Genomic DNA, 14,041 nt, shown 5'->3' on the forward strand with positions numbered 1-14,041 from the left:
ATCTGAATAGAAAACACCAACATAACAAACTTCTTAAATGTTCCTTGTCCTTCCCTCCCCACCCCCTCAACTATCTATCTATCTATCTATCTATCTATCTATCTATCTATCTATCTATCTATCTATCTATCTATCTATCTATCTTCAAATAATCCTGACAAAATTTTCTATCTCTACACTAGATAGCAGAAGCTGAGAAACAGATACATACAGTAGAATAATTCAATGAGTTTATGAGGCAGTATCTTAATCTGAGGTCTTTTTGTCCACATATTTCACAGAATTTAAATCAATTGCAAACTACACCATATTTAAGTACATTCTTGAAATTATTGTTCTATAATTAATAGAACCACGAGTAGTAAGACTCTAATGCTATATAACAGATGGATTACACTGACCACCACCAGAAGTATTCAGTAATAAATAATTGATATTATAGCAGGAATGTCAGGATAGATACTGCTCTCTCCACACTTCAGTTAATTTCTTTCATTTTAAAAAAATCACAGCCTAAGTCTTTATATTATAATAATATTTTAATTATGTTTTGATTTTATGTAGATGCCTCTTGGGAATATTTCAAAAGCAAAATATCAACAATTCCATTCTAACAGAAGAAACAAATTGGAACTTCAGCATAAGTATATAATAAAGGCAGAATTGCCAGCAATGAGGCATATAGATTTTATCTTCTCCAGAATCTGACTAATATCTTCACTTACACTTTTGATCAACAAAACGAAACAAAACACACGCACACATAAAACCTCGTACCTCTTCACTCCTTTCCTGACCCACTTAGTTGAGTTCTTAGGATGCACAAACACTGTAGAAGGATTTATTTACATTGCTATTACATCATATGTATCTACTACATCATATGTAATCTATTACATCGTATGATTTAATCAAGCTGAACAGGAGTATATGGTTAAGGTTATGTGCATTGTTATGGGCATTGCTACAAAGTTTATGATTTGGCCCTTTCTTAAGAAGAAACCTCATCAGAAAGTATGTCCTTTTCCCTTCCTCCCTGTCCTTTCTTCTTTTCATAGGCACTGAGCAACTGTTCCTATAAAGGCTTTGCAAACTCATCTGTGTTAAAAGTGAAAGAACAGGTCATCATCTCAATTCTGTTCAAAGAGTTGCATTTGCAGTATCCTATTTAGCTCAGGGAATTAATCTTTCTAAAAGCACTTTTGCTTTCAGTGTAACAGTCTAATAGCAGTAATTACTTCTTGTTCAGCATTACCAGATGTCACAGGCATTAGATTCCTCCTTTTGTTATTGGTTTTCAGCATTTTTAAGATTGCTTTTGAACTTTCTTCATTGATAACTAATAACTTTATGTCTTCTGTCATGACAGGTCAAATTTTCAAGGCAAATCTATTGGGTGTGTCTGTAGTGGATTGTAGGAAGTATAGGCTGCTTGTACAGTAGGAAATCAGCTATACTGAAGTTGTTCTTCATCCTTCTTTAAATTGCATGAAGCAGCAATGTACATATTAATAATATTACACGCTTAATACATATGGGAAGAGAGATGAGAATTTTTATCAGAATGAAAATTATCCACAACAATACTTTTCCTATCAAATTTAAAAAGAAATCAGAATACCATCACCAGTCTAATATTTCTAAAGTGAATAGTGGTAATTTGTTATAAAAAACAATTGCGTAAAAAAGCATAAATTATCCAGCTTTCTGAAAATTATTTAATATAAGTAATATTTGTATGCAACATACATACATACATACATACATACATACACACATACATATAGAAGGATGTATTTTCCAGGAATAAGATAATATTTCAACTATTAAGATCTCATATCAGAAAACAAATCTTGACTCTTTCCATTTATTTACATATACACAAACATACATTAATGTATGCATATACATACATACACGGCACATTCCCATCAATTGAAACTTAATCACCTTTTTCACAATTTAGAGGAGAAATGCAGTTTTTAGTTTGGTTAAGTCATGTGTCATCAATATCATGAACTTAATCTATCAGTTGTAATAGCACCTATAAAATACTAGAATGAGATTGCAATAAGCCTAGAAAATGGGCTATGTTCAAGCAAGCAGTGAACCAAAAATAAAAATACGGAGATCTGTAACCAGCAACTAGACACCATTCATCTGATTCATTACCTCTAAAGACAAAGTTCACAGGCCAAGGTCTTAAAGTAGATTTAACCCAGAACTGCTGCTCTTGCACAAGGAAATATACAATTTCATACAGTTAGTCAAACTAATTTTCACAAAAAGACTTTTTATACTAACACGAAGTCATGTTTATCAAGCATACATGTAAAAATCACATGTATATTAATATTAGTCTAACATTTCAAATAAACTTGACAGATTCAAGTTTTTTTTTTCCTGTTTTCAGATTTGATCTACTACATCGGGATAATTTTTACTTTCCAGAACAAAAGATGATTTTGTTCTGGATAACAATGAAGATTAAAATTAGGTTTCTTCAAATCTGTCTGTAGTATTTGATACATTGCATTCTAGTGATCAAACCTTTAAACATTTGAGGGTAAAAGATACATGGATTTCCCAGAATTAGAGGTAAGCAGGTCATTTACAATAGAATTACAAATACAGAAGTTTGAGACAATTGCTAAATACATTTGTTAACAAATATGATAAATGCTAAATAAATATGCTAAACAAATAAATATTGTCTATCCCATCATTTAATCAGATCATCATTTAATATATCTCTACTTTTTGTATTATGGATTTGTACAGTTCTGAAAAAAGTCCACTATTAAAAATGGCAGGTGAATCAAATGTTACTGTAAGATAATTGCTTTATACAATTGTTTGCAGACAGTTGATACTGGCATATGGTTTAATTTAGTAAGAAAATATGGCTCACAATAAATTATGAGAACCAGCTCACCATTGCAGTTGTGTTTCCTGTTACCTTTTTGATGTTCCTGGGTGGCATTCCATGAAGATGACTAAGCCTTGTCTGGAAATCTAGAAATAAAATTACAGTTCAATTAATATATAGTATACACTTAATATAATATACACTTACAAAGGGACAATCTAAAAAAATAAATATTTTTTCTTCATCTAAAATATTTTAAAATTCTCTTTTGGATTAAAATTAACTGTATAAGAAAATTGCATATAAATAGTACAAGGACATAAAAGGAAATGTGCAATTATTATCTAGAGAAGACAACAATCTCCTAATATATAGTATGTAGGTTTCAAAGGAATTGTCAATGACAGATTAAACAGTTGGACTACTACCCTGCATATCACACATGCTTTCCTAAATTCTATGCTTAAATTGCAGAGAAGAACAATACAGATGTTTAGGGGACTGGAGGCTAAAACATATAAAGAACGGTTGCTGGAACTGGGTATGTCTAGTTTAATGAAAAGAAGGACCAGGAGTGACATGATAGCAGTGTTTCAATATCTCAGGGGTTGCCACAAAGAAGAGGGAGTCAAGTTATTTTCCAAAGCATCTGAGGGCAGGATAAGAAGTAATGCATGGAAACTAATCAAGTAGAGAAGCAAGCTATAACTAAGAAGAAATTTCCTGACAGAACAATCAATCAATGGAACAACTTGCTTCTAGAAGTGAATGCTCCAACACTGGAAGTTTTTAAGAAGAGATTGGACAACCACTTGTCTGAAATGATATAGGGTTTCCCAACGGAGCAGGGGGTTAGACTAAAAAACCTCCAAGGTCCATTCCATCCATTCCATTCCTCTCATGAAATATATTCAATTAAATTTTCTGCGATGTAACTATATTGGCATTCTACAACAGCTATGATGACAGATGTAAACATTTTCTTGTTTACATTTATCTAAAAATAAAATATGGCAAATCTCTACTGCAATTTTAACAAGTTGCATTATCAGACATGGATCAACATATATATGTTATATGAAATTTACTTGTACTATTAAATACAAAATGCTATCACAGTGTTGGAATCATTCCAAAATTGGAAACTTGATAATTATATATATTTATAAATCACTCTCTTATGTCATCGTCCAAGAGATGAACAATCAGACAAAGCACAATCAGATTGTTTACTTGATTGCAATTTTCAAAAAAAATATAAAAGGAAAAAAAAGTGAAATGGAATATTTGTAGAGATGGAACTTTTGAGAAGTCTTCATTTTCTTTTAATAATTTTAAAAGGAATAAATGAATAATAAATAATTCAATAAATAAATGAATAAATAAATAATAACTAGGGATTTCTCACTCAAATTCTTTCAAATTTTAAATACTCCATTTCAAGTTTGAAGTGCCTCGCTTCAATTGCAAAATAGCTGTTTCAAGTGTAAAACAACCTATCACTGGGAAATATTTCAAGCTCAGTTACGAACTTGAAATAGAACTGTCTCGAACTTTACGCTCTTTTAAAATGAAGAGTTTTGAATTAAACAAAGGTTTGAAATAGAACCTATTCATTTTCTTAGTAACAGACCATCCTAAAATCAGTATGAATTGGCACAAAATATCAAAGAATCTCATGGTGCATTGAAAACTAATTTTACTGTGGACCATACTTCATTTTATCAGGTGTGCATTCCACAAGGTCCTTGCCATATTTGCTATAAGAGAGCAGCACTGCTGTCTTCTTAGAAGATGGCTCTAGTTATTACTTCAGAATATAAACACATCACACTGTTGTTTGAGGACTGAAAACTGATTTTGGCTTTTTCCCAGTTACTACTTATGTATTATCAAAAACTTTTTAAAAAAAGAAAAAACTAGTTTTTACCAGAGAACACAATGGGAAATGTATAGAGGAGAAGGGAGGAATGAGATCTAGAATATTGAATAATGTTTAGAAAAGTATTGGAGATAGCATTCAGAATTGTAAGGGGAGGACACAATCAGCCCAAACTATGTCCCTTTCTCTTCCATAAATACCTGAACTTTTGACAATGAAACTCCAACCCCAGTTGGGATCGAAATACCTTTACAATATACAATAAAGCTTTAGACTGAAATTTAAAAAAAGATAAGTTGGTTGCAGACTTCAAATTCTATTAACAATATTTAATTTAATACAATTCTAATTCCAAAGCAGTCTTTTAAAAGTTACTGACCTCTCTTGCCTGAATGTGACATAAGTGGGAAGCTGCCTGTTAAAATACTTTCAAAGATAGGATCAGGCATCTCTTTCTCCAGTCCCGCTGAATCTTCCTTTTCCCACCAAGGAATAATTCCAGTAATCCCACAGGCACCTCCTGGTTCACTTTCATGGAACCAGTCACTTTGCTCATCATCACCTATAAGAAACATTTCACATGTTTTTCAGACATATTGAAGTTTGTTATCCTCCCAAATGTTTCATCTGTAATAAGAATTATTTCTTCTTTCTCTTCTAAATTGTATTTTCTTTGGCAGCAAAACTCTTTGGGATTTCTCATTGACTAGCATGAGATTCAAAGAAAATAAAATTCTATTTGCAGGTCATTTAAAAATCTGAGAAATAATTTAAAAACAATTCTATTTCACTTAGTGTGGTTTCAACATTAATAAAACAAATTATAATCCCATATGGGAATTTTTTAAAAAGAATAAATCATATAGTATAAAATTCAAAAGAAAATCTCAAATATACCCTTCACAAAATTATTTGAAATGTTTATACCTTTGTTAGAGTGCCCTAAAGTTATTCTTCATTTTCCATATGGCTAGAATGATACAACTGGTAAAAAGAGTGGATGATGTCAGAAATGCCAACTTGGAACTGTAGCCACTTGAAGCAAGGATTTGTTTTAGCTTGGCTGAAAATTTTCAGAATCATCATGAGGAATTAAGACCTGGACTGGACATATAATAAAGACTCTAGCTCCTGTCTTTCAACTTCAATATTTGAAGTTACCCATCCTCTCAAAAGAATTCATCCCATGGTCTATCTGAGTACATCTAAGAAAGCACTTAAAGATGCAGCTCGATCAAATCCCTTTTCTGATATTTATATCCAGATTTGCTTTTATCTTTTGTTTGCTTGTTTTCCCTTTCTTTCTTTCTTTCTTTCTTTCTTTCAAAAAGGTTTCTTCAACTTGTTCTCAATGAACATAAACTTTTAAACTGGAATGACTTAAATAACTGGAACATACTGATAGAAGAATACAAACTGTTCAAAAAAAAAAAAGCCAAAACAGACCCTATAAAAGAGGAGGTGGAGTTGCACTGTATGTAAAGAACCACTATATAGAAATGCATGATATGAAAGACGAAAACGTTCTAGAATGTATATGGGTCAATATATAAAAAAAGAACGACATGGCTACAGGTGTATACTATAGGCCAATCAAACAGAAAAAATAGATAGAAATAGAACCAATTAACAAATATATTTAGGAAACATACTACAATAGTAATGGGGGACTTCAATTACTCTGATATCAACTGGACAACTAATTCTGCACCAAGTGAGAAATCAAATAGGTTCCTAACTAACCTAGTTGACAACTTTGTCGTCCAAAAGGTAGAGGAGGGAACTAGAGGAACAGCCATACCAGACTTAATACTTACAAACAGAGAAGAAATTATAGAGGGAGTTGAAACTGCAGGAACCTTGGGTGAGAGTGACCATGTCATACTAGAATTCAACATAACACAAACACAGGCAATAGAACATAATGACACCAGAGTCTTAAAATTTTAAGAGCTGATTTCAATAAACTGAGAGAGAACTTGGGACAGATTCCTTGGATGAAAATCCTAAAGGGGAAAACAACTCAAGAATCTTGGGAAACTCTGAAAAGTATGATCATAAAAGCCTAGACCAGCACAATAACACTGAGAAAGAAAATCCAGTAAGAAACCAGCATGGCTGCAGAAAGATCTCTCAGACAAATTGAATGACAAAAAGGACAAGTACAAAAAATGGAAGGAGTGGCAGAATATCAAAAGATAGCCAGAATCTGCAAAGACAAAGGCTGGAAAGCAAAGGCTCAGAATGAACAGAGACTTACAACAAAAATCAAAGATAATAAAAAAAAGTTTCTTCCAACATATAAGTAACAAGAAAAAAAATCAAGGAAACAGTCGGTCCACTAAAGATTGAAGATGGCAAGGAAGTAACAGGCAACAGAAAGAAAGCAGAGCTACTTAACTCATTCTTTGAATCTGTCTTCACACAAAAAGAAACTATAGCCCAACCTACCAAAAACATAACTGTAAAAGACAGACCAGAAATAAAAGTTAAAATAAGCAAAATAATAATAAGAGAATATCTGTCTGATCTTGATGAACACAAATCACTGGGACCTGATGGATTACATCCCAGAGTTCTAAAGCAGCTGGCAGAGATCAACTCAGAACTACTGAACCACATCTTTAAAAAAAAATCCTGGAGTACCAGGGAACTACCAGAGGACTAGAAAAGAGCTGATGTGATTCCCACCTTCAAAAAAGTAAAAAAAAAAACCAGACCCCAGAAACTATGGACCAATTAGCCTAACATCAATACCCAGGAAGATACTGGAAAAGATAATAAAAGAACAGATCTGCCAACATCTAGAAACAAGTAAAATAATAACTAGCAGTCAGCACGGGTTTGTTAAAAATAGATCATGCCAAACCAATCTTACTTCATTTTTCAACATAGTGACTAAATTAGCAGAACAGCGAAATACTGTGGACATAATATACTTAGACTTCAGCAAGGCATTTAACAAAGTATACCATAACCTACTTCTTGGGAAGCTAGAAAAAAAGTGGGATAGATAGAATCACCTCCAGATGGATTTGCAACTGGCTGACAAACGTACTCAATGAGTAATTCTTAATGTGTCTAAGTCTACATGGAAGTAAGGAAGCAGTGGGATGCCACAAGGTTCCATCTTAGGCCTAGTCCTCTTCAATATCTTTATAAATAACTGAACAAATTTGCACATGATACCAAACTGTCAGGAATAGCTAACACCCTAGAACAGGGGTCTTCAAACTTGACAGCTTTATGACTTGTGGACTTCAACTCCCAGAATTCCTCCTCCAGTCATGTTAGATCAGGAATTCTGGGAGTTGAAGTCCACAAATCTTAAACTTGTCAAGTTTGAAGACCCTTGCTCTGACCTAGAAGATAGGCTCAAGAACCAGATGGATCTTGACAGACTTGAACACTGGGCCGTATCTAAAAAATGAAATTCAATGTAGAGAAAAGTAAAGTCCTATACTTAGACAAGAAAAACCAAAAGCACACATATAAATTGGGTAAAACCAGGTGTAATAGCAGTAACTGTGAGAGGGATCTTTGAGTCTTAGTGGACAACCAGCTAAATATGAGCCAGCAGTGTGCAGCAGCAGCCAAAAAAGCCAATGCAATCCTAAATTGCATCAACAGGATACAATCAAGATCAAGTGAAGTACTAATACCACTCTATAAAGCCTTACTAAAACCACACCTTTCTCAACATCTTTTTTACAGTGTGGTGACCAAAACTGAATCCAGTTTTGGTCACTACACTGTAAAAAAGATGTTGAGACTCTAGAAAGTGTGCAGAGAAGAGCAACCAGGATGATTAGGGGACTGGAGACTAAAACATATGAAGAACGGTTACAGGAACTGGGCTTGGCTAGTCTAGTGAAGAGAAGGACCAGGGGAGACATGATAGCAGTGTTCCAATATTTGAGGGGCTACCACAGAGAGGAAGGGGTCAAGCTATTTTCTAAAGCACGTGTAGGCCAGACAAAGAATAATGGATGGAAACTGAACAAGGAAAGATTTAACCTAGAAATAAGGAGAATTTTTCTGACAGTGAGAACACTCAACCAATGGAACACCTTGCCCTCAGAAGTTGTGGGAGCATCATCACTTGAGACTTTCAAGAAGAGATTGAACTGCCATTTGTCAGATATGGTATAGGGTCGTCTGCTTGGGCGGGGGGTTGGACTAGATAATCTACAAGGTCTCTCCAATTCAGTTAATCTAATCTAAACTGTAAAAGCTATCCTTAATATAAAAGAGATATCTTCAATAGTTCAGTGTCCACAGAACATAAATAACCCCACCTCATCACAGTCAGAGAATGAATAATATTGAATGTTCACTGATCACAACTAAACACAGAAATTCCTATTTATTGCAACACAGTCTTAAATCAAATATATTATCTTTGAAATTAATTATTTGGGACCATGAAACAATAACTAATTTACAATGTGTATGTCTCTAAACTCAGTTGTATTGAAGCAGAAGAGTACAATTGGATTAAAGTATACTTAATGAAATTACAAAAATAAAACAATGTATCAAAACCCAACAAGCTGGATTTTCTATACAACATTTTTAATCAAAAAAACAAAAACTAGGATATTGATTATCTGCTGATGTAGTATACAAACACTTAACTGGATACATTTCTTAAAAATGTTTCAGTACCTTGTCTTCCCTCATCATTGGTAAACAAACCAGCATCACTACTGCTGAGGCTGCTGGATTCACTGTGATAATAGGGAAAAAGAAAAGATCAGAAGTACAGTCATAAAATTTTAAACAGGCAAGATTGCACTCAGATGAAACTTAAGCCTTAACAAAATCTAAAAGAAAATAGGATATTATTTTTAAAAAGATCAAACTGCAAATATAACGGTTCCATTAACTACAGAATGTATTATTTTTGGCACATAAAACCATAGGAATCTAATGGGACCTTGACAGTAAGCCAGATGTGACTGCAATGAGGTGATGATACAATTGATGCATTTTATTATCTGCTTCCATCAAAGGCTCACTGTTCCTTTCTTATGCTGTGCTATTCAGCTTGATCCTAAAACCATTGCTCACTTTAAAAAGAAAAAAAAATGGGGGGGGGGGGGAGAATTTGAGTCAAAACTATTTCAGCTTTTGGTTGCATGAAAAATAGGTATCCCATGTCAGAATACCCATTCTTAACATTTGGAAATATTATGGGCCTACCTCATAAATGTTCATTGCAATTCTATTATTTAATTGAAAAAGAGCTTTTGTACAATGATGTCTTTTAAATCAATGTATAAGGTCTCTTGAGAAAAACAAGAAAAAATTAATATAACAAAAAATATAATTTCTGCTACTTACTAATTTCTGTTTCTTACAACATAATTATATTCATTACCCAAATGTTTGCATGTATAAGTAAAAATGTAGAAAATGATGTAAAAATGTAGATTTAATATAATGAACATTTAATATTGTAAAACAGCATCAGGATCCAGAATGCAATCAATGTCCAAACATTTCTAATATTCTGTAGGAAGTAGTCCTGAGTTTAAAATTTACCAAAATATCACTGCTAATGAACTACTGTTTCATACAAATTATTTTTCTAAAAGATACAAAGTAAAATCCCGCAATAACGTGAAATACACTTATTTGGAATTTAATTGTGACCAACAAAAATGGACCTTTTAACATTTGCAGTAAATTTCCACTTTTGTACAGCTGAGATTAATTCCCATCTATTTATAAATCCTAAAGAAAATAACTATACTGTATCAATATGTTGATACTGTATAAATTTTGAACTTAGTCCACAGACTTAGTATCAGTAATTTAATACAAATCAATCCAGTAATTTAATCCAGTAATCCTGTATTTTAATTTTTTAAAACAGTTCTTAACTTTTTATTTAAACTTCTTTTAAAGTTATATCTTTGAACTAGGTTATCTCATAGATTTTTAGCAATTTTGGTGCCTAATTTCTCTGATGATTTGGTTTTCTTTAAAGTATACTTTTGAACTTTTAAAACTGTAACTTTTCTATCATTATTGTTGTATCTACACTGAAAGCTTATGCACTGGAGACAAATTCCTTGTATGTCTCATCATACCTGGCCAATAAAGAATTCTACTCTACTCTGTATTGTACACAACTGGATGCTTAGTTACTTTACTTACCCAAATTGCATAAGAAATGCTGGTGAAGATTTGGAAGTTATTGTTGTTAATCCTAAAAATTCACCTGTGTTCAGTAACACTCACCTCTCCAGAAATAATTTTAATGGTAAATTAGAAATTAGTATAATCTAGGCCTGTAGGCAAGCAAGTCACAATTATAACCAGGAAAAAAAAAATCTGATCATACTTAAAAGGGATTCAACAATCATCACATCTAGCCAGAACTGAAATGCAATGCTGTCTGCAATAACAAGGATTGGACTTAAAAAGTATCAAAGCTTTCCAATGCCAATTTGCTTAATAAGTGTGTAATTGTGCAGTCACATGACTGCATCTATCACAGTAACTGCTAGTTTTCTCTGTTGGTGCTAATTTATAATGTCCATAAGCAGTACTTCGGTTTTTATATATGTTAAAAATTCTTTTCAATATTTCAGTGCATCAAGAGTCTGCCACTTATCTGGGAGAGCTATTATCAAAAGCAGAACAGGAACAATTTTGCCATGAAAAAAATCAAATTAGAAATGTCCTTTATAAATGCCTATGGAGTTTCTTTTAATTAAGATTTTAAGGAAGCCCTTTCAGATTTCTTCTAATTGTTCTTTTAAGTTTTCTCCATACAATTATTTAGCCATTTTATTGTATACAACAGTTAGGCAATACTGAAAATTGTTTACAAGTTAACCTATTGATCCATTTACCTCTGTTGGTGCAGAGATTAGCTTACATTGGTTTTCAAGGTTTCAGACAGATCTTTTTTTCCAACCACTATTTAAATAGTCAGGAATTGAAATGGCTTGCCAAGTACATGCTATTTCCAATCTGTTATCAGTTGTTAAATGTTTTTGTTTCCCATGCTAAAGGAAGACGAGGCAAATGTTTGAGTAAATAACTACAACTATTGTTGGATTAAAGTTCTCAACAAATAAAAGCCATTGCACTAAAAGGGAAAAGCGTCAGCAAGAACATAGAAATAGTGTTGTATGAACTCTATTCATACTGGAAAAACACAAATTATTAATTACATATATAGTAATATTACATATATAGTACCACTGACCCCTGTAACTTACTTACAAATTAGGCCAAATAGGGTAGGATTGCACAGGAGTTGTACTTTTTGTAGTGAAAGATTTAATGCAGAATGGCAGAAAGACTTTTAAACAATTTTAAATAGTTCATCTGTGGCAGTATACTATGGAATTCTAAAGCAAAACATAATACTTTAACATAAGAATAGCACCACAATAATCTAAATTTCATAATTAAAAGAAAAACTGAAAACAACCTGTCGCTCATATTTTCATCTGAGCCCTTTTGCTCTTCATACTCCATTTTATCCTTGTTCACAGGATTGATTTCATCGTTCTCTATGACCACGCCTTCATCCAAAATGTCTGGGCCTTGCCTATTTGCTGCTAGCTTTCTTTTTTTAACTTTACTTTTTGATAGTTCTTGATGGGAGCAAAATCTGTTGTCATTGTCCATTTCCTGGTCCTTAATGTTGCCTTGTTGGGGCAACGTAATTTTGTTTGTTATTTCAGAAGGTAGATCAATTGCCATTCGTTTCACCTTTCGACGTCTACGCAGAGTCCTATTACCTAAATTGTCAACGGCTAGATCAGGTTCATGCCAGAGAGGCCTTTTGCCTCTTAGGTTATTTAAATTTGAATTTGGTCTGCGTTTTGCAACCAACAGTTGGTCATCAGAATCACTATGGTCTTTCTTATTAGCAGCATAGTTCTCTCTATAATCCTTGTTTGGCTCTTCAAGGCTGGAATCAGAACCTTCACTTAAACAATATCCAGTCTCCCAGGGATGATGTGAATTAAATGAACGTCTTTTCCTTCCTCTTCTCTTTCGAGCCTGGCGTTTTAGAAGACATGAGATGCTGCGAGAATGATCACCCGTATCTGCAAAGCCACCTCTTGCTTGCTCTGAACTTTCTTCCAGTGCAGAGACTAGATCATGAACTAGTTCCTCCATAGTCTTACTAAAATGCCTGTAAATAGCAAAAAAAAAAAAAAAAACTAGTTAATTAATATCTTGTTATAGTGACTGTTTTAGCAAAGTGAAATAACTACTCCTTCCCTCATATGGTATTTGAAGATATTAGAGGAGACAGGATCTTTGTTCGCTTTATGTGGTGCTTTGGAATTGGTGGCACTACACTGTGTTTTTTGCCTTAACCATTTACCTATCCGATGGTAAGTAAAATAGAAACAACCACCCACCCACCCCCATATCCGACATTTTATTCTAATGCAAAGCCCTACAAGACGAAAGCAGTATCTTGCCTTGAGTCTCAGGGGAAGAAATATAATAGAGCATTATAAATTGTGAAAAGCTGTGCAGAATTTACTTGTCTTAGTTCTACTTTTTCAAGAAAAAGAGACAGACATCCATCCATCCATCCAAACTTATTGGGAAGTAGGAAAAGGAAGGATTCAGTAGTAATCATAGATAACAAGAGCCAAAATGTTAATACAATGTCTCCACAATAAAATATCACAAAATAATTATTATGATGCTTCATGTTTTCTTAACTTGAAACTTAACAAAAACGTAACACACAATAACATTAATAGAACAATCTATTTAACTGGTAAGGTAAAAATTTAGCACAATGTTTAATTAAACAAACAAAACTTTGTATGCTATAATTGCATTTCTGACTTATAGTGAAAATTAGAAAGGCATTCAAAACACAAATACAGAAAACATAATAGTTTAGTTTTATTTTATTCTAAGAGATTATATGAAAAGGGTAATTTACACGTTATTACTAATCTATAAAACAATTAGTTTATTTACTTGATTTATTTTCTGCTTTTCCAAGACTGTAAGGCAACTTACATGGGGATCTCCTTTCATTTTAACCCTACAACATGAATATTTTTACATAGTCATTCTATATGTATATAGACCAAATACATTCAATTTAATATTGCCTTAATCATAGAGTTTCATCATTTAAAATATGTATTTTGCTATCTGTTATCCATATTGTTAGGCTGGACAAATGTTTTTGGCAGCAATCATAAACTATGACCAACATTTAAACTAGCTAATAATGTGCTTTTCAGACCACAAAAATCAATTACGTCTATATTTTACCCACTGAA

At 32.9% G+C, this 14,041-nt stretch overlaps 1 protein-coding gene across 4 annotated transcripts in view; it reads right to left on the reverse strand.

Moving 5' to 3' along the window:
• GPATCH2 (G-patch domain containing 2) overlaps window positions 1-14,041 on the reverse strand; it is a 106,280-nt gene that overhangs the window by 87,317 nt on the left and 4,922 nt on the right. For 2 of the 4 annotated variants that reach the window (XM_026695749.2, XM_087933540.1), the window contains exons 2-5: window positions 12,205-12,918; window positions 9,420-9,481; window positions 5,131-5,313; window positions 2,960-3,015 (exon numbers count right to left, since the gene is read on the reverse strand). In XM_026695749.2, coding sequence (XP_026551534.1) covers window positions 2,960-3,015; window positions 5,131-5,313; window positions 9,420-9,481; window positions 12,205-12,918 — 1,015 coding nt within the window. Of the gene's footprint in view, window positions 1-2,935; window positions 3,016-5,130; window positions 5,314-9,419; window positions 9,482-12,204; window positions 12,919-14,041 lie in introns of all 4 variants that reach the window. The other 2 variants (XM_026695748.2, XM_087933534.1) reach the window with 1 other exon arrangement.

The sequence above is a fragment of the Pseudonaja textilis genome, chromosome 1 (assembly GCF_049901715.1).
Source record: "Pseudonaja textilis isolate UNSWEBS1 chromosome 1, rPseTex1.2, whole genome shotgun sequence".
In the NCBI taxonomy this organism is placed as follows: Eukaryota; Metazoa; Chordata; class Lepidosauria; order Squamata; family Elapidae; genus Pseudonaja; species Pseudonaja textilis.